Genomic DNA, 25,842 nt, shown 5'->3' with positions numbered 1-25,842 from the left:
TGTTGACCAAAGAAGCTCCATAGGAAACCCGAAACAACCCAGGCTATTTCCAAGGCTACCAAACTGATGGAAAGGTCCTATTGCTGAAGACAACACCTACATAAATCATTGTCTCCATCGAATGCCTCCCCTTAGCGTACAGGGAACTCTGCAGAAGAGGAAGTAGAAAAGGTGGAAGAGCCTGAGGGGATGGAGGATGCCATTGGAAGTCCAACTGGTGACTCTCTAGAGCTTTTACCCCTATGGTCTACTGTTCATGGAACTGGAAGGTACTCTGCATGCTACCAAAGGAGAAAAGTAAGCACCAGCTCAGATACAAACCTTTTGGTCTTCAGTGGTGACCTGCCTGCAAAATATGCTGGTGCAATAGTGGCACCAAGCTTGTGGGAGTAACCAACCATTATCTGATTTGATTTAAGGCCCACTTCACGAGATGGGACCTCTGCCCAGCACTGTTTAGGTGGTCAAGATCCTGAGACTAGCTAGGCAAGGAACCTAGGGAAAACCAAATACTATTGTTATGCTAAAGGAACATAGCAATAAAATGGCTACTAATGACAATCTCATATACTCAAAGATCATTCACTTGCTTAGCCACCATCAGAGAGAAGCTTCCTCCCACAGGAGATAGGAGCAAATAGAGAGACCCACGACCAGACAATATGCAGAGTGTGAGAATCCTGGGCTTACTCAGTCCTAAAAGGAATGTCTCCACCGAATCCTAAATGTCTCCATCGAATGCCTCCCCTTAGCACGCAGGGAACTCTGCAGAAGAGGAAGTAGAAAAGGTGGAAGAGCCTGAGGGGATGGAGGATGCCAAGGAAACGAGTCTTTCTGAATACACCAGGACCAATGCACAGGTGAACTCAGAGACCAGGGCAGCATGCACAGGGCCTGCACAGGTCTGTACCAGATGAGGTCCTAGAGCTGAAAGGAGAAGTGGACATGTGTCCCCATCCCTAACCCAGAAGCTGTCTCCAATTGATAACCATGTACAAATGAAAAATTAGTTTTCTCCAAGGGAGTCTCCCTGAGGAAACAAACCACTCTTAAGAGTAGATTCCATGCTCAGTGGTAGATGGCCACCACAGAATGAACTCAGTGGCTTGTTTGGAGGTTCTTTGTCTCATAATATTGAGCCAGGGCCTTTAAAAAAAGAAAACTTTCAGGTCCTTTGAGTATATATTATGACTTCCAGTTTCATATTTAAGTGGGATACCTGTGTGAGCAAACGTGTGTGTCTCTGTATCTATATGTGTTTCTCATGCTTTTTATTTGGTTCTTCTTCGTGCTTTTTCTGTGCTATTTTGATCTGTTTGTTTTTGTGTTATTACTTTATTATTCTTTAGATGCCTAGTTATTGTCTAATGAGGGACAGAAAGGTTGTGAATTTGGATGGAAGGAGAGGTAAGGGGGAGTTTGGAGGAGTTGAAGAGACGAGAAACCATAATCAAAGTATATTGTATGAAAAAAATTTCAATAAAGGAAAGAAAAAAGAAAGCAAGTTTTGCATAATTTATTCAACTAAACTGAATAAATACACATGTTTAGTTTGCCTTATGAAATTTCTTTTCATAGCGTTGTGTGAACCAGAAGAAGAAAACAGAAACTCAGAGAGTGTAGACATTACGGTAAAATTGTTACAGCATATCTCAGAAAAAATAAGTCTACAGGTACTTGTTTCTTCTTGGTAAAAAAGGTTAAAAAAGAAAAAAATAACAACTCAATGTCATAAACAGTAGAAGCTGCACTCAGTTTAGAGTGCTGCTGATCTTAAAACTGGTAAAATAATAACCTTTGTAATTATTTCTGTGGCGTTTTTGAAATATGTAAATAAGTGGGGTTGACTGCTCCTCTCAGAATGCTCTCTTATACAGGGAATTCTTTCCAGCTTATCTTATGATTTTATATTTGCTGAGCAAAATAATACCCTTCCATCCCTCTAGCAAGGTCTTGACACATTCAATTCTAAAACCAGCTATTTGAATCTTTATAAAATTACACATCGAAAGCAGACTGTTGCAACTCTTAGTTCTCAGAAACAAGGGAGCTACCTTGAAATCAACCCGGGCCAGCATTTCCATATTAAAACTCTGTGTCACACCCATAGGCGGACGTGGTTTTTTGCCGGTGTCCTTTCCTGGCTCACGAGAAGTTGTAGCCTGGTAGACTTCAGCAATTTTGTTGCCTTAATAAGTGTAGCAAATAGGGAACAAAAACAAGATAAAAGGTTTTATTCTAGACCATTTCCTCCAGCATAATTTCAACTTTCAAATTATAGGAACATAAATGAATGTCCTACTTCTGCGTTAGAAGTACTTGACTACTTTGTGGGATGTTTTGTGCCAATTCTTTACTAAATTATCTTGGTCGCCGTTGCTAGGTAACACCACTGGCTTCCTGCAGCGGAAAAATGAAAGGGTTAGAGAGAGCAATTCGGCATTATTAGCATTTGACTAATAAGTTTTTTTTTTTAATTGTGTGTCTTAGCGTGTCCCTCTCTTTCTAGGGAAGGTCATTGTCTATGGGAATACAATTGACGCTTACACGGCAGTGGAGACACTCTTGCACATTGGCATGAAGGGAGCGTGCATCTACTTCGTACATCCCCCAGCCGATTCCAACATAACCTGCTTCAACAACTATGTGATAGAGAATGCCTTGCAAGATGCACTTGCTGCCGCTGGGGTGACTGTCTATAAGGACTCGCTGTTGGCTCAGTGGAACGACGGCCAGGACCCAGATCCCATCCACAGCGCCAGCTTCACCACTTCCACCAAGCCTTTCCGCCTGGAGTGCTCAGTAAGTCCATTCCTGTGAACCATCTCCCGGGGGCTAGGGATTCTGGAAGATTGCAGCAGAGAATTTATGGCTGCAGGGTTTGGGGTATGTTTTAAACTGTCCAGATTGTCCTTGGCCAAGAAGCAAGAAGCTTCTACCAATGTGGTGACTTAAGACAATTTATTATCATTATTTATTGATCCTGTTTGGGGGTTTGCGTAGCTGAATTAAGACAGTAGAGAGAGCTGGAATCACCTAGAAGGCCCATTGACTTTTCTGGCTACTGATGCTGGATCAACTTCAGCTGAGATTTTAGCCCTTTCTTGAGCCTGTGCTTTGTCAAAACACAGTGATAGTTCTAAAAGCAAGTGGAATGGGAGCTGGGGTGTCTGCCCCTTAGACCAGGCCTCAGTAGCCAGACAGTAGCTTTGCTACCACAGTTTTCCTACGGGCAAGTCATTCTGCTCGCTGCACATTAAAAGGGAGAGAATCTCACCAAGTGAGGGACACCCCAAGGGGTGCTGGAAAGGGGTTTTCCTATTCTGCTTTCTTATAACACACCCCAGTGAGAATACAGTGGTAACCCAGGCCCCTGGGCAACCCCAGACTTAAAATTACAGCAGTCCTGTTCATGGGTCTGCAGGTCCGAGAAGCTCCTGAAAATGGCCTGACATGGAGATTCTACTGATCAGGGAGCTGCCGGAGCTTATTTATTAACCAATGGTAATAAAACATATTCATAGCATAAGAGGGGAATCCCACATCACTTCCCAGTCTGAGAAGAGCCTCCTGCCATCTACCTCCTGCCTTCATGGTCAGCATCCATCCAGCTGTCTCTCTGGGCTTTCCCTCACCCAGTGACTGTGGCAGCAAAATGGAGCTTCCCTGTTGTACAATTGTCCTCTGATAAGACCCTTGGGTAGCTCAGTGTTTAACAATAATTTATCTTTTGAGATAGCTTCCACCACACCTCGAGTCACACGGTGCTATAAAGTGGGATTTATTCCTACTCACTGGTGCATGTACCAGAGAAGTCATTGTCTTTCCAAAACCAGTGACTGGGTTTGAGGCAGTGGTGGCTGTGGGCCTTTCGTGAGACCAGGACTGTGCATCTTCCATCTCCCCACAGCAGGGAACTGTGGGCCAAGGCTCCGTTATGGTTACTCTGCATCCCATTTTCTTATTGCTGTTGTTGCTTTTCTGCCTTTTCCAATCACGGTTTCACTTCTTTTGTGGATTTCCAAGGCTCACCCTTGGTTCCTCTCTTCAGAACAGAGACTTTTGTTTTTTATTCTGATTCTGCTTCACCAGCCAGCTTATCTGGATGTCTCCCACCTCATTTATTTCTGACACTGATAAATTGTGTTCCATCCCCATGCCTCTCTGTCTCTCTCAGTCTAAAATGGAGGCCTTGTCGATTTTGATTTTTTTAAAGATAAAATTCAAAGCTTACTTCTCAGTAAAGACAACTCATTTATTAAACCGATACAAGTTACAAATCTTTACAGGGTACAAGACTATGGTTCCACAGTATCCCCTCACCTCCTACCTTCTCTTTAGGTCCCTATGCTCCCAATTTACTCGGGAGATCTTGTCTTTTTCTACTTCCCATACGCATTACATCCATGTATGTCTCTCTTAGGGTCCTCTGTTGTCTAGGTTCTCTGGTATTGTGATTTGGGGGCTGGTTTTCTTTGCTTTATGTTTAAAAACCACTTATGACTGAGTGCATATGATAATTGTCATTCTGGGTCTGGGTTACCTCACGCAATAGGATGTTTTCTAGATCCATCCATTTGCCTGCAAATTTCAAGATGTCATTACTTTTTTTCTGCTATGTAGTACTCCATTGTGTAAATGTACCACATTTTCCTTATCTAGTCTTCGGTTGAAAGGCATTTAGGTTGTTTCCAGGTTCTAGCTATGACAAAGAATGCTGCTATAAATATAGTTGAACACATTTCCTTGTGGTAAGATTGAGCTTCCTTTGGGTATATACCCAAAAGTGGTATTGCTGGTTCTTGAGGAAAGTTGTTTCCTAATTTTCTGAGAAATTGCCATACTGATATTCAAAGGAACTGTACCAGCTTGCACTCCCACCAGCAATGGAGGAGTGTTCGCTTTACCCCACAACCTCTCTAGCATTAAGTTGTCATCAGTGTTTTTGATCTTGGCCATTCTTACAGGTGTAAGATGGAATCTCAGAGTTGTTTTGATTTAAATTTCTCTGATGTTGAGCATTTATCTTTTAATCATTTTAGATTCCTCTGTTGAGAGTTTTCTGTTTAGGTTTATGCCCGATTTTTTTTATTGGGTTATTTGTTCTTTTGATGACCAATTTCTTGAGTTCTTTGTATATTTTGGAGATCATCCCTTTGTCTGATGTGAGGTTGTTGTAGATCTTTCCCCACTCTGTAGACTGCTGTTTTGTCTTGTTGATCATGTCCTTTACTTTACAGAAGCTTCTCAGTCAGGAGGTGCCATTTAATAATTGTTTCTCTCAGTGTCTGTGCTACTGGGGTTATATTTAGGAAGTGATCTCCTGTGCCAATGAGTTCAAGTGTACTTCCTACTTTCTCTTCTAAAGGTTAAGACTGGTTGGTTTTATGTTGAGGTCTTTGATCCATTTGGACTTGAGTTTTGTGCATGACAATATATATAGATCTATTTCCATTTTTCTACATGTTGCTATCCAGTTATGCCAGCACCATTTGTTGAATATGTTTTCTTTTTTTCATTTTATATTTTTTTCTTCTTTGTCAAAAATCAGGTGTTTGTAGGTGTGTGGCTTGATATCTGGGTCTTTGATTTGGTTCCATTGGTCCTCCTGTGTAACAAGCAGCCCTGCTTGTTAGGGTTTCTGTCCTGCCCTGTTCCCACAGCCAGCAAGTCCCAAAGAAAATCACACAGAGGTTCTATATTAATGATAAACTGATTGACCCATTAGCTCAGGCTTTGTTTTAGCTCTTATAACTTATATTAACCCATTATTCTTATCTATGTTAGCCACATGGCTCAGTACCTTTTTTCAGTGGGGCAGATCACATCCTGCTTCTTCTGTGGTCTGGGCAGGAGTGGGAGGAATGGGCTTCCTCCTTCCTAGAATTCTTCTGTTTTTATCGTCCCACCTCTATTTCCTGTCTGGCTGAGCTGCCTATACTTCCTGCCTGGCCAATCAGTTTATCATTACTATAGACTCTCTGTGTGAATTTCTTTGGGGCTTACAGGCTGTGGGAACTGGGCAGGACAGAAGCCCCAACAAGCAGGCCCTAATGTTACACTCCTGTCTGTTTTTATACCATACCAGACTGTTTTCACTACTGTAGCTCTGTATTAGAGTTTGAAGTCAGGGATTGTGATGCCTCCAGAAGTTTCTTTATTGTACAGGACTGTTTTGGCTGTCATGTATTTTCTTTTCCTCCATTTCTTTGAGAGAATTTTTCATTTCCTCTTTAAGGGCCTCAAACATTCTCTTAAAGTTATTTTTAGGTCATTTTCTTCTTCATCATCTATATTTGGGTGTTCAAGTCTTGCTCTTGTAGGGCCACTTGTTTTCATATGTGTCATGTTGCTTTTTGTGGTCTTGAGTGTGTTCTTACCTTGTCTGTCCATCTTCCTCTGATTGGTATAGTTGGAGCTGTGTCTCTGATGAGCAATCTTCCCTGTTCTCAGATGTTTGCTTCTTGTAGCCCAGATGCAATCAGGGCTACAGGTCCAGTCACCCCAGAGGTCACCCAGTTTTAGAGTACAGATAATGTCTCTGGACCTACATTTGATTCTCAGAACTCACATTATGGATGCACAGGCTGACTCCCACAAGCTGTCCTCTGGCCTCCACATCCAAGACATAGAATACACAAACTCAAGTATACATATGCATACAATAAATAAATAAGGTGTAATTAAATTTTTTAAGATTGCTGGATTTTAAAACTCATGAGTGAAACGCTCTGAAGATTCAAGAGAAGATGAAGTAACTCCAAAAAGAAAGCTTGAGAGATCTGAGTCAGACATAAGAAAAGGAGGTGGAAAAAGGGCGGCAGTGGAGACTTCAAGTGTTGGAAAACAGGGGAAATATGACCTCCAACTCACAGGGCAAAAATACTCATTCCTGTGCAAGGGCTTCCCTTATTTGATATCTTTCTTCCTATCATATTTATCAATTGGATGATAAAGAGTGATGTAGGGTGACCTTAATATGTTCTTCATACCAAAGGTCCGTAATGTCCTCTGCCCTCCCTCCCCTTCCCTCCCCCCCTCTTCATCACATAGAGTGATGATAAACTTCCATAGACATTTTCTGTACTCTAAAGACTGTCCACACTCTGGGGCAGGTGAAATTAAGAGCAATAACTGGGAGATCACTTGCCCAGCTTTGCGATCCCCAACAAGGAACACAGAAAGGAATAACAGATTGTCTTAGTTACCTTTCTATTACTGTGAAGAGACACCATGACAAAAGCAACTTATAGAAGGAAACATTTAATTGGGGCTTGTTTACAGTTTCAGAGGGTAAGAGTCCATAGTGGCAGGCAGGCAGGCATAACACTGGAACAGTAGGTGAGAGTTTACATCTGATCTACAAGCAGGAAGCAAGAGAGAGAGATAATTGGGAATATTATGGACTTTTCAAATCCCACCCCCAGTGACATACCTCCCCCAACAAGGCCATACCTCCTAATCCTTCCCAAACAGTTCTATCAAACATACGAATCTGTGGGGCTGTTCTCGTTCAAACCACCACACACATTAATGATGTGGGTTTTTTTTTTCACTTTGTAGGTATTCTTCAGCTTCTACAAGAAAAATGTGGATTATGAAACATTTAAAGCCTTTAATGATGCATGTCTTGTCTATGATGGCCGACTTGTGATAGACACCACCTTCCACACCAATGACATAGCCATCAGAGCTGCTGGCTCCCTCACTAAATTCTCAAACCGATATTACTCAAACGAGTGGACCCACAGCAACTTCAGTTCCAAAGAAATTGGCTTCCAGCTGGCAGCAGCTATGCTCAGTCTCTTTGACCCAACCCTTGAGCCTATGACTGAACCACCAGCTGACCTTGACCGCCTCATCCCCATGTACAAGGGAGCCAAGATCCAAGGTATGTGGAAGGCCCCCTTTCTCATTTGCTGAGGACAGTGTTCAGAGCAGCCACGTGTATCTTTTAAACATAGATCCTTGGTCTTTAGTGGACTGTCCTAGAGTAGGAAAAACTGTCTTTTTTTGGCATTCTTTGTGAACTGGCAATATCATTACTGTGGACCTTTGTATACTGAGCATTTATTATGAGCTCCCCTCGTAACAACAGTCCCAAATTTATAGACTGGAAAATCATCAGTAACTTCTCTAGAGATCTCAGGGCTAGTGAGCACTGGTTTGCTCTGACGTCTTCCCCCTAAATTCCCATCCTCACCATAAGTTCATAGTTAAAGAGACACTTATAGGCAGCCCATTCCTTTGCCCCTCTTTTTAAACATTTATCTATTTTTTTAATCTTCTGTATATTGTTGTGCTGCCTGGGCACCACATGTGTATAGTGCCTGGGGAGGCCCGAAAAGGGCATGGGATACCATGGAACTGGAGTTACGGGCATGTGGGTGCTGGGAGCCAAACCCCAATCCTCTGCAAAGGTAGCAAGTGCCCTTTACCATGTGTCATCCCTCCAGCCTCTAGAGCCTGCCCTCTTCATGGAGAGGTTCAGCCATTCACAGCTGTGAAGTCCATTTTCACTTCCTAAGCCTTGTTGTCCCCTAAAACAATGCTTTCATATAAGACATATTTTTTGTATTTATTAATTTATTCCTGTACTTTAAGCTTCTGTTTCTCCATTTTCTCCTGGAATACCTTTTTCTTTTGCACAACCCTCTCTTCCTGCCTAGAAACAATTTGTTTCTTTTCAGTGGTGATCATCTCCATGTGGCAGGGGGAGTTCATGTATAGGTTAACGCATCTGTGAGCTCTACAAGTTCAAAGGCATGTCTTAGGTTGGGTATGTTCTTGTTGACTTGAATATGACCAATGACTAGAGAATCTATATCTAACCTTTTAAGTTCAGCATTGCTCTCTGCACCCTTAAGCATGTAGAGCAGGAATTCATCTCTCTTTTGGGTTCATCAACCCTGTGTCCAGCCCTACTATTTGCTTTGGGCATATGTAGTTGGTTTTTTATTAATTTGGCTCTTTTGTGGGGCCACAACCAACCTCCCAAATAAACCACATGGAGTCCTAGTCTTTCTTATGAATGCCCATCCTTAGTTTGGTTTGTTTCTTGCCAGATTTTCTGTTTCTCTTTGATTTTTTGAGATAGGATTTATCTGTGTAACATCCCTGACTGTCCTGGAACTAGCTCTGTAGACAAGACTGTTCTCGAACTCACAGCGATCCACCTGTCTCTGCCTCCCCAGGGCTGGAACTAAAGGCATGTACCACTGCTTAAATTATCCTATCTATGTTTTGCCTCTGGGATTTTCTTTTTCTCTATTTCTGTATATCTTTTCTCCCCTATTTATTCCATGTCTGGCTGGGTGGCTGGTCCCTGCTTTTCTCTCTCCTTGATCGTCTCCCAAATTTTTTTCTCTTATTTATTCTCTCTGCCTGCTAGCCCCACCTACCCTTTCTCCTACCTTGCGATTGGCTGTTCAGCTATTTATTAAGCCAATCAGATGTTTTTCTTTCTTTTTTAAGAAACATTTTTAAATTGTTTTTATTGAACTATACTCTTTACTCCACTCCACTCCCTTCCTCTTCTTTCCTCTTCTGCCCTCTCCCATGACCCCCATGCTCCCAATTTACTCAGGAGAGCTTTCTTTTTCTCCTTCCTATGTAAATTCATGCATATTTCTCTGAGGGTCCTCTTTGTTGTTATCTAGTTTCTCTGGAGATTGGTTTTTCTTTGTTTTATGTCTAAAAGTCACTTATGAGTGAATACATATTATTTTTGTCTTTTTGGGTCTGGGTTACCTCACTCAATATGGTTTTTTTTTCTAGACCCACCCTTTTGCCTGCAAATTTCAAGATGTCATTATTTTTTACCACTGTGTAGTACTCCATTGTGTAAATGTACATTTTCTTTATCCATTCTTCAGTTGAGAGGCATCTAGGTTGCTTCCAGGTTCTGGCTATTACAAATAATGCCAGTATGCACATAGTTGAGCACAAGTCCTTGTGGTATGCCAATCAGGTGTTTTAGATAGGCAAAGTAACACAGCTTTGTAGAGTTTAACAAATGCAATATAAGAAATGTAACATGTCTTTGCATCACTAAACAAATATTTCACAGCATAAACAAATGTAACACGTCTTAAAATAATATTCTACAACAGGCATACCTACTGACTCTACCGTTATATTGCCAGATTGAAGCACATTGCTTCTTCAATATGGCATCTGTCAGATACTTAGTGGCTTTTCAGATTTACATACCTTTGGTGACTTGGGTAGTTTCATGGGTATTCCAAAGTTAATGTGAGAATAAGAACTTCTTGAGCTGCCTGATTTTACAAGATTTTCTGAGTCAAGAGAGGAGTGAACCATTTCACAGGTCCCCTCAGGTTGCCTATGGAAGAGGAAGACAGGTTGTTGGTTTTTTATGTTGAGATAAAAAGACAGAAAAGACCTTCCCACCATGAGAAGCATACATATTTACAGAATTTGATGTTCAGTTCTGCGAGGTTCACAGACTATCTGCAAAGCATGTGTGTATAGGGCCTGAACGTATTTAAGAAACCTGATTTAGTAAATGGAACACCAGGCGACGGAGACCAAAGCCCACATTCCACTACTGCCTTCTTCTCTCTAGAAGATGTCTCGGGGGGGGTCCTTCCTCTCTCTAGAAGATGTCTCGGGGGGGGGGGTCCTGCTGCTCTCCTCTGAGGAGGATCTTAGGGAATGACCTCAAACAGGTAAGAGAATGGAGGGGCCCCAAAGACTAGAGCTTGGTCAGGTTCAAGATTATCTCCAAAATCTTAAGGACTTGTAATAATGATTTTCTAAAGTGTTAAACAAGGAACTTTCTTAATTTTCCATGTAAAATACGGTTTTTAATGTTTTGGTTATTTGGAGGAGTATGGGAAATGGGAACGCCATGGCAACATTCTGGAGCTATTGGTCTGGTTAAGTAGCAGTGAGTTAGGTATAGGGAGGTGTTATATATCAATGGGATGCAATGGGATGCATTATATATATATATATATATATATGTGGCTATATTATAAGGTATTCTAGTTCCATTGTACTGATTTGATTAAATAATGTTTAACCACCCAGGGCCTTCCTTCCTAACCAGCCATACTTTAGCTGGAGTTTCATGAGCATCTCTGTTTGTCCTTTGATGAAATATAAACCAAAAGTCCATTTCTCTAGGTGGCATTCTTCCTGGGTCTTATCATTATCTGCATATTGCCAAACCTACCATACCAAGTCCCTTGGATGTTCAAAGATCACAGCCTGATTTCGTAAGTATTGGGTTTTACTTCTAGTCGTAATAATTGGTTTTATGGGGAGGTAAAATTTTTGTCTCAGTCATTGGTTTGCACATCATACTCTCACTGTACATGTCAACATTTAAAATGGCCACCAAAGAGTCTTTGTTCTTTACGCTGCCATTGATAGGTTCTGATATACCACTATACCACCAGCCTATAGACATCTATCTGCCTTTGTGTTACTGGGGCAGGCGGATTCTTTGGACCAGGAATGACCACCAGGCCCAACTGTTTCCCTCCCATTCATGAATTACACCTGGGAGAGGTGGGAGCTAAGGGTGGGGCTTCCCTTTAGCTGGTCAATTGGAGAGTTCCTCAAGGAAGCTCCTCTGACAGATTGTCCCTTGCTGGGTTCTTATCAAATGGTGACTCCTTTTCTTGTGCATCACACTTGATTTCCCCTCAATGGGGGCAGAGTCTCCTTTCCTATCGTCTTCTGAATATTTTTAGGGTTAATGACATGGCCAACTGAACATAAAGATATTTCTCAGATTTTCTTGGAGGGAGGGCTAGCCATGTGGTGGGTTCTGGCCAATCAAGTATAAGTAGAACATACCAGAAAAACCCTTCAAAGCTATTAGGAAAGGGGGATTCAAAATGTCTCTAGTCATTGACTCCTAGCCCCTTAATTCAGGAACCCGATCCCAGGTCTTCCATTTGATTCTCACGGGCTTGGAATAAGTCATTCCTCTTGTCTTCAGTCCTGGACTTGTTATTGATCATTTGTACAAAGCAAATTATTACTGATCACTTACACGGCTTGGAGGACAGCAAGTGGCCTGTGAATGGTGCAAATTCATGTAAACCCTGCTTCCATGTGATAATGAAACCTCCTTCTAGAGGGAAACACAGATATTATATTTTTCTTCTTTTTTTTTTTTAACTTTCTTTGGCCTTACCCACTGATGGTGGATGGGGGGCGTTGTTTGTTTTTTAGACAGCGTCTTTCTATCTAGCTGAAAGGGTGGCCCCAAACTTGCAATCTCCCACCCAGTCTTTTGGGTATGGAGGGTGTGGTCAAGCGCCGTTGCACCCAGCTTCCCTGCTCCTTCAGGTGTCTGGTTGCGAAGCACCAGAGTCTCTCTTCTTCTGTCACCAGAGATAAGCAACCTCAACCATACAAGAGCAGGAAATGTTGGTCTTGATTTGAGACCACACCAGAGTCTTCCTGCGTCGACCTCGGCCTGTGCTCTCTGCATCAAGTCAGAAGAGACAGAAGGGCTTTCAGATAACAAGAATTCTAAAGACAGTGCAACTTAAGCAGATTCTTTGGCTGGTGCTATGACAGTCCTTGAACAGGACTCCTGGCTGTCATTAACTATTTGCCAGGTGGGCTTCCTTCTTAATTAATACAGTAAACCTTAGCAGATTTTTTTTCCATTTTCATTTTTCTAAGGAAAAAATATATATAGAATGGCTCCATGGCAATCTTTTGGAACGGGAATTAATCAATGCAAAATTGTTGCCAAAATGGCCAGGCAGTCACCTAAATATAGCCAGCTGACAAAGACTGCAGGCCACCGAACAGTATTTCCCCCCAGGGAAACTGAAACCAGGCATGGTCCAGACCAATCTTAGACATCTTGAGTTCTCAGTGAGTAGAACAGTGAAGTTGGAAGCTACTTCAGTAATCCATGAGCTCTCCCACCAAATGGAAGAGAAGACTGGAGATGCCTCCAGAATGAGCTGATGTACAGATCTGGCCCACATGTTTGGTTGGCTTGTGTGCCACAGAGGAAAGAAATTTGTCACAATAATTCTGCTTTGGATGCTATTAAATCCTAAATCGTGTGTTTGTCATGGGAGCCGGGGACTCAGTTTCTCAAACACTGAGACTGATTAATGCCACGACTTCCACTTGGTGTGAATTCTGGATCGTTTTTCCAAAATGTGTGATCAGGAAAAAAAATCAGGGCAGCGAGTGTCAGGAGGAATGGGCAGCACTTCCAGGGTAACCTGACTGCAAACCAGGTTGATGGGGGTTTCATCACATCACAGTGATGTGCAATAGTAATCTGACTGCAAACCAGGTTGATGGGGGCTTCATCAAATCACGGTGATGTGCAATATTTCAGCGCACTCCAAGCTTCCAGACTTTCCCACCCCACACCCCAGCCTTGCCGAGACAGTGCCAAAGCTCATTACAATCCACTCAAGTTGCCTTCCACAGCTAAGATCTGTCACCAGTATGACCTCCTCCCTGTTACGTTCTCTAGGGTGGCTGTTTACTGAATAGCCTGTCACAAGCCCTTGTCATTGTGCCTCCCAGGACCCCAGCCCAGGGACCGGGGCTGCCTACTTTTCGGGTGGGTCTCAGCACCTCATGTGACCCAATCAAGATGATTCCTCCCAGATGCTAACCTATTATAAGCAATGTCCCACGGGAGTGCTGAGGCTTGTCTCCTAGGGGGGTTCAGATCCTGGTGAGTTGACAGGCACACTGACCATCACGCTGTGTGTCCATGTTTAGATGAAGCTCTCGGGTGGACCCAGGACTAAGTAAACATTTGGTATTAGACAAGTTGAATTTGCCTTAGCTTTATAAACGCCACGTTCAAGTGCAGAGCGAACGCTTAGCTCTATATGCACTCAGCAGAGTGTTATTGGTGTTGTAGGGAACTAAATCCAGAGTCTTGGGGCAAAGTAAAAGTTCAGCCTTTACCAACAGAGCCTGTGTTTGTCTACTGAGGCCAACAGGGAGCAGAGCGCCAGTAAGGAGTCGGTAGCTAGTAGGGCTGAAATAGAAAAGGTAACCGTGGCATGGGGTTATAAGAGAGCCCTTCCTCATCGTCTGGTTCCTGGGGCAGTTTTAATGGGTTTCTAAGGGGCAAAATCCACACCTTGAACAACTTACAAGCTGATAGGTCACCCACTGATGGTATGGGGAGTATGCTGTGGCCTGAGAAAGGTCACCCACAGAAAGTATGGGGTGTACACTGTGGTCTGAAAAAAGTCACCCACAGACGGTCTGGGGTGTACACTGTGTCCTGAGAAAGGTCACCCACAGACTGTCTGGGGTGTAGGCTGTGGTCCATGACCTTTCTCCTGGGAACTGAATTATCAATGTCCCAGCTGTCATTGTCCACCCTCCTTCCTAAGTCTAACCACCAGGTTTTCACCTTTTATTTGTTTAAGTATTCTTTAAAACAACTAGAATTCCTCACGATCACTTTGACCAAGATCCTGTTTTCAGAATGGTTCTGTGAAATTTGATATTTCATACCCATCATCAAAAAGGGACCCAGCTCCTTTGCTGGGTAAGATATTGAGCAATAGAGTTGGTTGTCACCTAGCAACTGATTTAAAAGCGCAGAACAATGTGACGACAATTAAAAGTGTGCCGAGGAACATTTTGGTCATGAAAAATGTCATTTCCAATGCGCTGCTGTCTTCCTTTGTGTCTGGTCAACAGCTGTCGTTTGCAACAGGATAGAACTTGCCTATTATACGTGAAACATCAAAACACCACTAAGGTAAAGTTCCCAAAGTCGGGGAATGTTTTGGACATTGTTTTCCTGATCCATTTCTCCTTCTCACCCAGGGTTCAGAAATAATTACCGGCAATGCGAAGGATGGGACATATTTCCGACTGTACATAAGCAAGCATAAGTTGGTGGAGGCCATCACGTGCCTTTCAAAGGAGCCTTTCCCAGTTTCCAACTACATCCGCTTGTTTGGTCAGCATGAGCAAGTCCTCAACAACCTGTGCATTCGCTTTGATGACAAGCTCATTCCAGATCTCTACAGGTAAGCTGGGCACAGACTTCGACTGTGGGTGCATTATGGTTACATAGGATGTTTCGTGCTGGAGGAATGTGTGTCACAATGCACCTGAGAGAGGACTCGGAATCACTGAGAGAGGCTGGCATGGCTGAGGGGGCTCTGTCACAGAGTAATGGATGTCAGACCACTAGCACTGGCTGGAGAGCAAAGGTTCACTTGAGGAGGTACATGAACTTGGATGTGTCCATAACTTGGCCTGGGCTGGAGCTCAGAGGCAACTAGGCATGATGCTGATGTCATGAAAGTGTGAAGTGAGATGATGCTCCAGTCCCTTTCCACCTGGGGCTGCTGAGAGCAGCAGTCCGAACCTAAAAGAAAGGTTGAAGGTCAGGATGTGGAGGAATCTGGTTTCATTAGAAATTCTGTAACTATTAGACCAGCCGCTTAGCATCCTATCCTTTTTCCTTCCAACATGTGGATGACTGTTTATCAAGGACATCAGGAAGAAACTTTCTGTCCTGGCAATCTACATTGTAGTCCTTTTCAGCTCTTTTACAAGGTTACACAGTTCTTTTTACACACTTACACCAATACCTAAACTACACAAAAACCTAGCAAAGAAAGAGAATTGCAGACCAATATCCCTTATGAACATTGTCAGTAAAATACTTACAAACCGAATCTAAGAACACATCAAAAAGATCATTCTCCATGATCAAATAGGCTTTATCTCAGAGATGCAGAGATGGTTCAACAAATGTAAACTGATAAGTGCAATCCACCATATAAATGGACTGAAAGACAAAAACCACATGATCATCTCATTAGGTGCAGGAAAGGCCTCTGACAAAGTCCAACACCTCCTCATAGTAAAAGTCCTGGGGAGATCAGAGATACAAGGAGCATGCTTCAACCACACAGAGGCGATCTACAAGCAAGCCCACAGTCAACGTTAACCTCATGGAGAGAAGCACAAGGCATTTCCTCTAAAATCAGCAGCAAGGCAGGGATGTTCATTCTCTCCATGCTTATTGCATACAGTACTTGAAATTTGAGATTCAGCAATAAGGCAACTGGAGGATATTAAGGGGATAAAAATAGGAAAGGAGGAAGTCAAGGTACCTTCTATTTGCAGATGATACAGTTATATACATAAATGACCCTAAAAACTCCACCAGGAAAATTCTACAGCTGATAAACACTTTTATCAAAGTAGCAGAATATAAAATAGACACACAAAAATCAGTAACCTTCCAATATACAAAATGAAAGAATGAGATAGAAATCTGGGAAATAATACCTTTCACAGCAGCTTCAATATATACAATCATATTATATTATATATGTATATATAATATCATATTATATATGTACATATATATATGGAGGTATAATCTATCTTGGGATACCTCCAACCAAGCGAGTGAAAGATGTGTAGAATAAAAACTTTATAGCAAGTTTTATTTTAGAATAAAAACTTTATAGCAAGTTTTATTTTAGACATGTCAAGTTCCATGAAAAAAACCACTACAATTGGTAGAAAATGCATCACATCTTAGATTAGTCCTGCGAAAATTGTCATCTTTGATGCTGGTCCTAGTATCATAGCACAGAAAAATCTCAAATTATTTAGGATGCCTTGAGGAAGGCATGCCACTTCCAAAGGCAGCTGCTGCTTAGCAAGGTGGGGAGACCTTTTTTCCCATCCATAAAACAGGATGGTGTCAGAGACAGTAGTACCTAACACAGTCGATAAAACAGAATTTGAGTGCCCGTGATTCCCAGAAGTGTTTGCAACAGCACAGACAACTGTAGTCTTCCACTGCTTAACGGTCACTATTGATTCATAAATTTTCCTGCTGGTTGTTCTCTTAAGTTCTCTGTGCTGTTACAAACACTTCTGTGGCCACCAAGAGCGTACTTCATGTGGAGAATGTTTCTAAGAGTCATATCCCTGTAGGTGCACAGTCTTTGCAATCTGTACCTAAACTTTCCCAAATTAGTCTGTCTACACAACCATGCATGGTAGTTCTTGTCTGTCCATCATACATTGGTTATGTTCAGACTTTAAAATTAGACCAGTCTGGTCATATACAAATGTATCTTCTTGATTTTCTGCATCCTTCTCTGATGACTGATACAGCTAAGTGCCTTTTAATTTGTTGATAGGACATTTATGATAGTACCTTGTGACCTTAAGGGTCTATTCTTTAAAATGTCCAAGAGGACTGATATACTCTGGATGCAAACTTGTGTTGATCACATAGCTTAAATGTTTCTTCTACTGCTTTGAAACCACTCTTTTCTATACAGTGGCAGTTAATATGTATTCTTAATTTAATGTAATATCTTAATAACTTCTTCAAGGATATCTTGGATATTTTTGTCCCTTTACTTTTCCAAAAATTTTATAATAAACCCACTATGTTCCATGAAAATATCCACTGGATTTAGTGGACAGTGCATTAAATTCTTGCTTAATTAGAGAAGAATTGACTTGCCCAGCTTTTGTCTGACACGATCCCAAGGTATTGTATATTTTCTAGAAGAATTTTTATGATTTGTTTAACTTTATTTTACGTGCAATGGTGTGAAGGTGTCAGATCGCCCAGGAACTAGATTTACACACACTTATGAGCTGCCATGTGGGTGCTGGGAATTGAACCCGGGTCCTCTGGAAGAGCAGTCAGTGCTCATCACCACCGAGCCATCTCTCCAGTCCTGGTGCTGTATAATTTTATTGCTGCTATAAGCATCATTTTATTGGGCCAATGAGATGGCTCAATGAGAGTAAAGCACTTGCGGTGTAAGCCTGATGACCTGAGTTCAAGCCAAGGAAACTGCATAAAGGTAGAATAGAATCAACTCTACAAAGTTGCTTTCTGACCTCCACGTGTGTGCTATTATACACCCACCTGCTCATCATGCTTGCACGCTTGTGTGTTCTCTCTTTCATAATAATTAATTAATTTCAAAGCATCACTCTTGTTGATTGTTGCTGATAGAAAGGGATGCCTTAATTTTTTTTGTAGGTCTGTGGCCTGCAAATTTGCTGAAGTCCTTCATTAATAAAAAAAAAGTCCACCTATAGATCCCTTTAGAAATGTGAGTTAGTGTTTGCCCTGTAGCTTCTCTCACTGTTTATGTTGACTTTTATCCCACTGCGCTCAGAACTTTTCCCCATTTGGCTTAGTGTTGATTATAGATTTTGTTGTATAAAGCTTGAGTATGTTGAGATACATTTCTTCTGTTTCTAGTTTCTTCAGGGCTTTCATCATGATGGGATGTTGAGATTTGTCTAAAGCTTTTTCTTTGTTGAGATGGTAATGTGATTTCTTTCCTGGGCCCATTTATGTGATGCATTACATTTATTGATTTGTAAATGCTTTTTGTTTGTTTTTTATTTATGAATGATGAACCATCCCTACATCTCTGGAACAAAGCCAACTTGATCATGGTAAATGATCTTTTGATGCATTGTTGGATTTTTTTAAAGAATTTTCTTAAGAATGTTTGCACCTTTGCTATTGGCTTATCATATTTTGTTGTTGTTGGATCTTTTAAGTGGGTTTTGGTGTCAAAGAAATACAGGCCAGGTAATTAAATTTTGTAGTGTTCTTTCCATTTATGTTTTATTAAATAGTCTGAGAAGCGTTAGTGTTGTTTCTTCTTTAAAGGTGCAGTAGAACTTAGCAGTGAAGGCCTGGCCATTTTTAGATGAAAAACTTTGTATTGCTCTTTCAGTCTTGTTTCTTGTTATAAATGTGTTAAAATTGTTTGCTCACCTTAATTAAATTTTGGTAGGCACGGTGGTTTGAAAAAAAAAAAAACGGCCCCTAAAAGAGTGGCACTATTGGAGATGTGGCCTTGTTGGAGTAGGTGTGGTCTTGTTGGAGGAAGTGTGTCACTGTAGAGGTGGGCTTTGAGGTCTCATATATGCTCAAGATACTGCCCAGTGTCTCAGTTCACTTCCTGTTGCCTACAAGATGAAGAACTCAGCTATGTCTCCAGCACCATGTCTACTTATATACCACTGTTTTCTGCCATGATGATAATGGACTAAACCTCTGAAAATGTAAGCCACCCCAGTTAAATATTTTCCTTTATAAGAGTTGCTATGGTCATGATGTTTCTTCACAGCAATAGAAGTTGGTCATGTGCATTTAGAACTTTATCCATTTTTTAAATATTTTTTCCAATTTAATCAAATACGAGTTTAAAGGTATAGCCTAATGATTTTCTGAATTTTGCTGTTTTTGTTGTGCTGTGTAGGGGGCAGAGAAAGCACCGAGTGAAGTCCTGTGTCAATGTGTGTTGTTCATCTAGACCCATGAGCTACAGCAAAGCCTTCTCCCCAGGGATGAGACTCAGAGGGAAATGGCATTTTTTTTTCCTGGCCCACATGTGAATGTTGATAGTGTGTGCGAAAACAAAACAAAGCCAAACCCATAGTTGTCACTCCCCTGCCCCCTGGATGTTTCCAGGCTGAAGACTGCTCACCTCCAGAGCCTGCTCCTCCTCAGGTTAGCTGAACCTGCCTCCTTAATGCAGCTGTCCACCATAAACTCTGCCTCCATGTTTATCTGAATGCAGCCATCCCGCCTTCCTGTTCAATTCTGTACAGTCTACACACGGAGCTCTGGGGTTCTGAGGTTTCTCCATCAGAGAGCCCAGCCTAGCAGACCCCACTTTTCTGTGGGTCTGTTTTCACTTCTCTTCAATTCCTCCCTGTCACCAGGCAAGTTCAAGTCCTTGGAAGTCATGTAATGGGCATGGCAGTGAAGTCTCCTTTTTCTGATCTTATTTGTTTTGGATAGCTGGCTATAGGTTTGTTGATGTTGTTTATCTTTTCAGATCACCAGCTCTTTCCCTCATTGATTCTTTGTACTCTTGTTGTTTCTGGTTCCTTCATTTCTGACTTGATCATATTTGTTTCCAGCTGCTGATTTGGGGTTTGCCTTGTTGTTTTTCCAAGGCTTAAGATGCATTTTTAGTTGTTTGCATTGTATCCTGTGAGTTTTGTTATGCTGTGTTTTCATTTTTATTCAATTCTGGGATTTTTTTAAAAATTTCTTTGAGGAACTCATTCAGCATCCAGTGGTGTAGCGTCCAGTCTCTGTGAGTTAGAGTTTGCTCTGTAGCTTCTCTCACTGTTTATGTTGGCTTTTATCCCACTGCGCTCAGGAAAAACAACAAGCCAAACCCCAAATCAGCAGCTAGAAATAAATATGATCAAGATGGGAAATTATTTGAATTTCCTTATATTTTTTAAAATCTGTTTTGTGCCCTACAACGTGAATTATTGCAGAGAGAGTTCAATGGGCTACAGAGAAACGTATGTATCCTCTAGTGTCTGGATGAACTGTTCTGTGGATATCTGTTAGGTCACAAGAGCAAGGACATCATTTAAGGCAGGTGTTTTTATTTAATAATTTTGTGGAATTTACTTGTCCATCACTGGTAGTAAAACCACGGGTACTTAAAAAGGGAATTTATTTCTTCTTAGCTAATGCATCGGAAAAACTGCTGTCAGTCCGCTATCTTTGAAACATCTGAGTTCCAGAGGAATCTTTATTTATTTTTTTTAATGGTTTAAAACAAGACCTGTTCAGTGGTAAATGAGATGCTAAGAATCTAATGTGGAAAAAAAAAAGAGAAAGAAATGTTTTCACATTTAGCCAAATTCAAAGCCCCGGCTGATTTGTTTCGCCCTGAAACAGCCCTGGTGAGCATGAGGCCTCTAGTCAGGGCACAGCTGTTATCTGATGATGGTAATAATTATAAAAGTTAATTTGATTGGTTAAGAGTGAATGTTCACGATGGCCAAATCAGAGTGGACAGTACTCAGTGCCGACTGACATCTGTCAGAAAGAGGCAGGGGGCAGGAAGACGCTGGCCACGCATTTGCAAGTGAGGCCCCGAGGATCCCACCATGCCTTGGCAGACACGGACACACATGCAGCTGCGGCCACATTCTTCTCAAGTGCCACCAAGTACTGCCAGCTCCCGGTGCTGACTCTTGGCCCGGCACTCTTTTCCCTGCCTCTTGTCAGACAGGGCTGACTTGGCCCTCTCCAAGCAGGGTGAATGGCTCAGCTGATTTTGGCCAAGATATGATTACCAATTGTTTTCCTGACCTTGGCAGCTCCAGCCGCGCGTCTCATTCAAAGACAGCTGCATTTCCTCCCTGCTCATCCATCCGCCACACTGAGAACACCTTCCTCCATGCTGGCGGGACTGACGATATTCAGGGCTCTGTTTTTCTACAAGCCGAGTACCAAGAAGGCTCCCCTCCCACTTCAGAGATGCCCTCGGGAGCTTTGTGGGAGCACAGAGTGACAGCTGAGCAGTCAGCTAGAATGCTGCGCAGCAGACAGCTACCGCTGGACCACAGCAGCGGAGGTTCTGCAGCCCAGGTTGGCTCAGATCTGTCCATGTTTCCATCTTTGTTTCTACCTCACAATGCCAGCACAAACCACTGGCATAATTCACCACCACTGGTGCGTGTGTGAGAGAGAACTGTCTCACCCACTGGGTGAGAGAGGGAAAGAGAAAGAGACACAGGCGGGGAACTCATTCACCACTGGGACAGGGGAGAGCATTCACTCAGGACTCTGCCATGGAGGGGCAGGCGCTCGATTGATTGATTTACCGCTTTGGAAAAATAAGACTTTATTTTTTAAAATCATTTGTTCCTTTCTCAATCAACTACCATTGTAAAGTCATACAATAAACATGTCACTAAAATAAATATGTCACTAAAATCTGCCCTTTCCCAATCTTCTCTCCGAAGCATTTGTATAGCTGAGACCTCAGGTGTGCACATATGTGCACACACACTCCTTAATGTGCACAAATACACACACACACACACACACACACACATACTCTCAAGCCTGTTGGTCTCTGAGTCCCTTGATGGGTTTACCGTAAACAGGACCTTCTTCTCCACCGGGTCTGCTCCTCCTTCCCAGGACCCTGGAGGTGACAGGAACCTCAAGGACAATGCCGGCTGGGAGGAGCGGATAGAGAGGGTTGGCTGAGGCAGTTTGCCGAGATGCAGCTTGTCACCGGCTTTAACACAGCATTCATATTCTTTTTCTGCTTTCTTAACTCTGCCTCGTCTTCTTTTTAGCCTCACTTACGGATGACCCTGCAAAAGAAAGGTCATGCCTGCTGACTCCCCCCGCCCCTTAGCCTTAATTAGCAGTCCCTGGCATCCTTTGTCCTCTCGGCCTGAATAGGTCTTGCCCCAGCTTCATTGTAGGAGCCCATCAGATACTCATAGCCTTGATTAAATCACCTCCTTTCACATCTTAACATCTCAGCTCTCAAAGCCGCCCCAAAGGCCTCTCCTCCCTCGAGCACCGCCATCCTCGTGCACGCTTCCCGAACACTCCACAGCCTACTTTTAGCGGGTAAGTGCTGCTGTGCCCGATATTCTAAATGGAGCCTGAGCAGGCCCTTTAAAAGGCTGCCATTACCTTTCTGAACTGTCAGGCCCCAGAAGTTGCACCCTTAGGAAAGCCACCTTGTGCTGTCTCTCTCTTTGCAACTGCAAAGAAGGGTGCAGTGATCCCACTCAGTCCCCTAATTATTTATTACACTGCAATCACAGTCAGGCTCTTATGTCTGGAAATCCTCTCCTCTCTCTCTCTCTCTCTCTCTCTCTCTCTCTCTCTCTCTCTCTCTCTCTCTCTTCTCTCCCAAAGCCATCCACAGTTCCTTAGGACTCTGGAGTGCCTCCCTGCTCCAGACTGGACCGTTGACTGTCTGGCTCATGTGCAGAAAACCGCAGCTGCTCCTGGTCATGCCCAGAAGATAGTTTTCTCTGGTCTTCTTCAACTTATGGCTCTTAGAATCCTTTCTGCCGCCTCTTCTGTGATGGTCTCTGAGCCTTGGAGGGATGGATGTGATATAGATATCTCATTTATACTGAGAACTTTACAGATGCAGTCTCTACTCTTTGAAGGGAGGTACCCCACACCTAGCACTGGACTTTATTTGGAAACCTATGGCTTCTGGGATGAGGCCTTTGTGTAGGGTAATTCCATTAAACTCTTTTATATATGTGTGTGTGTGTTTTATACATATGTTATACATAAATGTTACTATTTCATAACATGAAATGGTAGGTTTCCATGTGACTCTTCAAACATCTTTCATATTTATTGTCCTTGCCCTACATTCCTGTCCCTCTTCCTACTTAAACTTTCTCCCCCTTCTTCTCCTGCCCCCTTCACACCACATTTGTCCTCCTGTCCCCAATCTGTAAGGGTCTTCCTTCCCCTTCACTCTCTGGTTTCCTGGATTCAACAAGTTTTCCAAGTTTATGTTGGCCAGAGGAGAGTCCCGTGAACAGATGAAAGACATGAGCATCCCGAATAACGTCTAAGATTTTTTTTTTTATGTTATCAGTGAGAACACAAGGAATTAACACGCAGACTGAGGAACAGTCAGCACCAATCTGAAAGGGCAGGGCTCAGGTGTATTGGCAAATGAGCCCTCACCGCCATTTCTCCACCCTCTTTCCTAGAGATGAATGTCTATAACTTTTCTACTGTCCTTCCCAAGCAGACATTGTTACATCTTAAAATAACTTGCCTGCATCCTCTCTACTATAAAAAAAAACCATGCTTTTATTATTTAAAAGGAAATGTGTGTATTTAAGTCACATACTAATGCCGAGTGGAGATGATTTAGGCAGCCCAGGGATGGTTCTGTATTCCAGAAGACAATGCTGGCACGTGTACTGAACATGGGGTAATCTCAAAAGTGTGAGACATAACTGACATGTGTGGCTGTTAAGTTACATATGCCACATTCTCAAAAAAAAATCAAACTTTCCACCAAGCTTTATAAAAACAAATTCCCTATAGCAAGGCCACTGTTGCTCTTTTTAAGTTGCGCATGGCTCCCTGCCCACAGCTGCCACCTGCCCCTGTCACTACCATGATGCTCACTTGTGTGCAGGTAACCCTCCGCTACAACAGTTTCTGCATCAGCAGATTCAACTTACTGATGAGCTAAGATATGGGGCGGGGGGGTGGGCTAGAATGTTGGATCTCTACTGAGCATGTGCAAACATTCTCTAAACAATATGGCATAACAATTATTTACATAGCATCTTGACTGTTCTGAGGAAGTAATCTAGAGACGATCCTGAGTATGAGAGAGGATTGGGTGGGGAGATGGCCAGGTAAGAAGAAGGATCAGAGAGCAGATCCCCAGAACCCATGTCAAAGTGGGCAAGGCAGCCGTGTCTGTAAATCCCAGGGCCAAGGAAGTAGAGGCAGCTAGATTCCTGGACCACACTGGCCGGCCAATCTAGTGGAATAGATGAGCCCCAGGTTCAGTGCGAGATTGTGTCTCAAAAAAATAAAACCGAGAGGGACCAAGGAAGATATACGATTTCAACCTCTGGCCTTCATACACCTAGGCATATAGATGCATGCCCACTTAAACATGGGTGTACACGCCACCGTGAACACACACCACACACTTATACACAGAGAAGAATGCAGGTTCCATGGAGATGCTATGCCAGTTCAGGTGCACACTTCTTGAGCGTCAGTGAATTTTAGTATCCTGACAGAACACCGGAATTCCCAGGGACATCAAGAAATAACTGTGCACGCAGAGAGAGTTTGGCCTGAAACTCCCATGTGAAAGGAAACCATTACTTCTTTCCCCTCAGAGTAGAAACGGCAAGATGCTAAGTCTGGTTCGATTCTGCATTGTTGCCAATTACCTTTGTGGACTTGGACAAGCTGCTACCCTCACTGAACACCAGCTTCCTCATCTATACACTATAGAGATCTGATGTCTAATAAATTTCCTCTCTGCAAACAGAGATCTAATCTATAATAATTTCCCCACTACACAGGACAGAAGAAAATGGTGATAGGGAAGTTCTAAAGGATTGTAGAGGCACAAAGCTTGTGAAGAATTCAGTGATGGACTAGAGAAGAGGCTTAGAGGTTAAGAAGGGTTGCTCTTTCACCACATCAGGGTAGGCTACTCTGATGCATGGCTATATCCTCTCTAGGGATAGTGGGATGGCACAACCCACTTGGGGAAGTCCTACCCCTGGGCAGGTAGTCCTGGGTAAGTCATGAGGAGCTGAGCAAGTCATGAGGAGAACTCAGTAAGCAGCACTGTTAGAAGAACATAAGTAGGTGAGGAAATCTAAGGCAGGCTCCCTGTTCCCAGAAGACTGTGCAAGGAGAAGTGGCAGAAAGATGGGTACCTAGTCAAGGAAAGGGAAGGACCCAAGGGCCCTATAGAGCACCACGCCACGATTGCTAACAGACTTGCAACTCTAGGCTTCTCCCACCCAGAATGTGTAAAGCTGTTACTTTTCTCTGCTCCGGGGCTTGGACGTGTCTTTGAGGGCTGTTCAGTCCTTCTTGCCAGGGAACAAAATTGGCAATCCCCTAGACAGTCACCATTGTCCTCGTTATACACCCATGGTCTCTGCTTCAGTTCCTTCTCCCAGGCTCCTGCCTTAAGTTTCTACTCTGGCTTAACTTTATGACTATACCTTTTCCTCCCTGTAATAGCATTGCATTTGTATTTTAATAAATAAAACTTGCCTGAGGATCAGAAAAGTAAAACAGCCTCATTGTTTTACACAGGAGAGTAAAACAGCCTTACAGACCAGGCCACAATAGCACACACCTTTAATCCCAATAGTCATGCTAGCTTGCCATAAAAAACCAGGCAGTAGTGGTCCATGCCTTTAATCCCAGCCCTAGAGAGGATTATAAAACGGGAGGAGACAGCTCTCAGTCTCATTCTGAGGTTCCTGGAGGCAGGACGGACTGAAGCAGAGGTAAGAGCCAGT

General features: G+C 42.8%; 1 protein-coding gene and 1 long non-coding RNA gene across 2 annotated transcripts in view; one reads left to right on the top strand and one right to left on the bottom strand.

Moving 5' to 3' along the window:
• Cfap61 (cilia and flagella associated protein 61) overlaps positions 1-25,842 on the top strand; it is a 265,147-nt gene that overhangs the window by 198,949 nt on the left and 40,356 nt on the right. The window contains exons 22-25 of the mRNA XM_026788484.1: positions 2,510-2,802; positions 7,564-7,891; positions 11,152-11,243; positions 14,815-15,020. Of these exons, the coding sequence (XP_026644285.1) occupies positions 2,510-2,802; positions 7,564-7,891; positions 11,152-11,243; positions 14,815-15,020 (919 nt within the window). The remainder of the gene's footprint in view (positions 1-2,509; positions 2,803-7,563; positions 7,892-11,151; positions 11,244-14,814; positions 15,021-25,842) is intronic.
• LOC113458103 lies at positions 7,506-12,169 on the bottom strand. Its single transcript, XR_003378535.1, has 3 exons — positions 12,029-12,169; positions 10,213-10,345; positions 7,506-7,577 (listed from the first exon to the last, which is right to left on the bottom strand). It is a non-coding gene; the product is annotated as an uncharacterized LOC113458103 (long non-coding RNA).

The sequence above is a fragment of the Microtus ochrogaster genome, unplaced genomic scaffold (assembly GCF_000317375.1).
Source record: "Microtus ochrogaster isolate Prairie Vole_2 unplaced genomic scaffold, MicOch1.0 UNK3, whole genome shotgun sequence".
In the NCBI taxonomy this organism is placed as follows: domain Eukaryota; kingdom Metazoa; phylum Chordata; class Mammalia; order Rodentia; family Cricetidae; genus Microtus; species Microtus ochrogaster.
The sequence above is the reverse complement of the archived record's forward strand: the minus strand, read 5'-3'. Positions and strand labels throughout refer to the sequence as shown.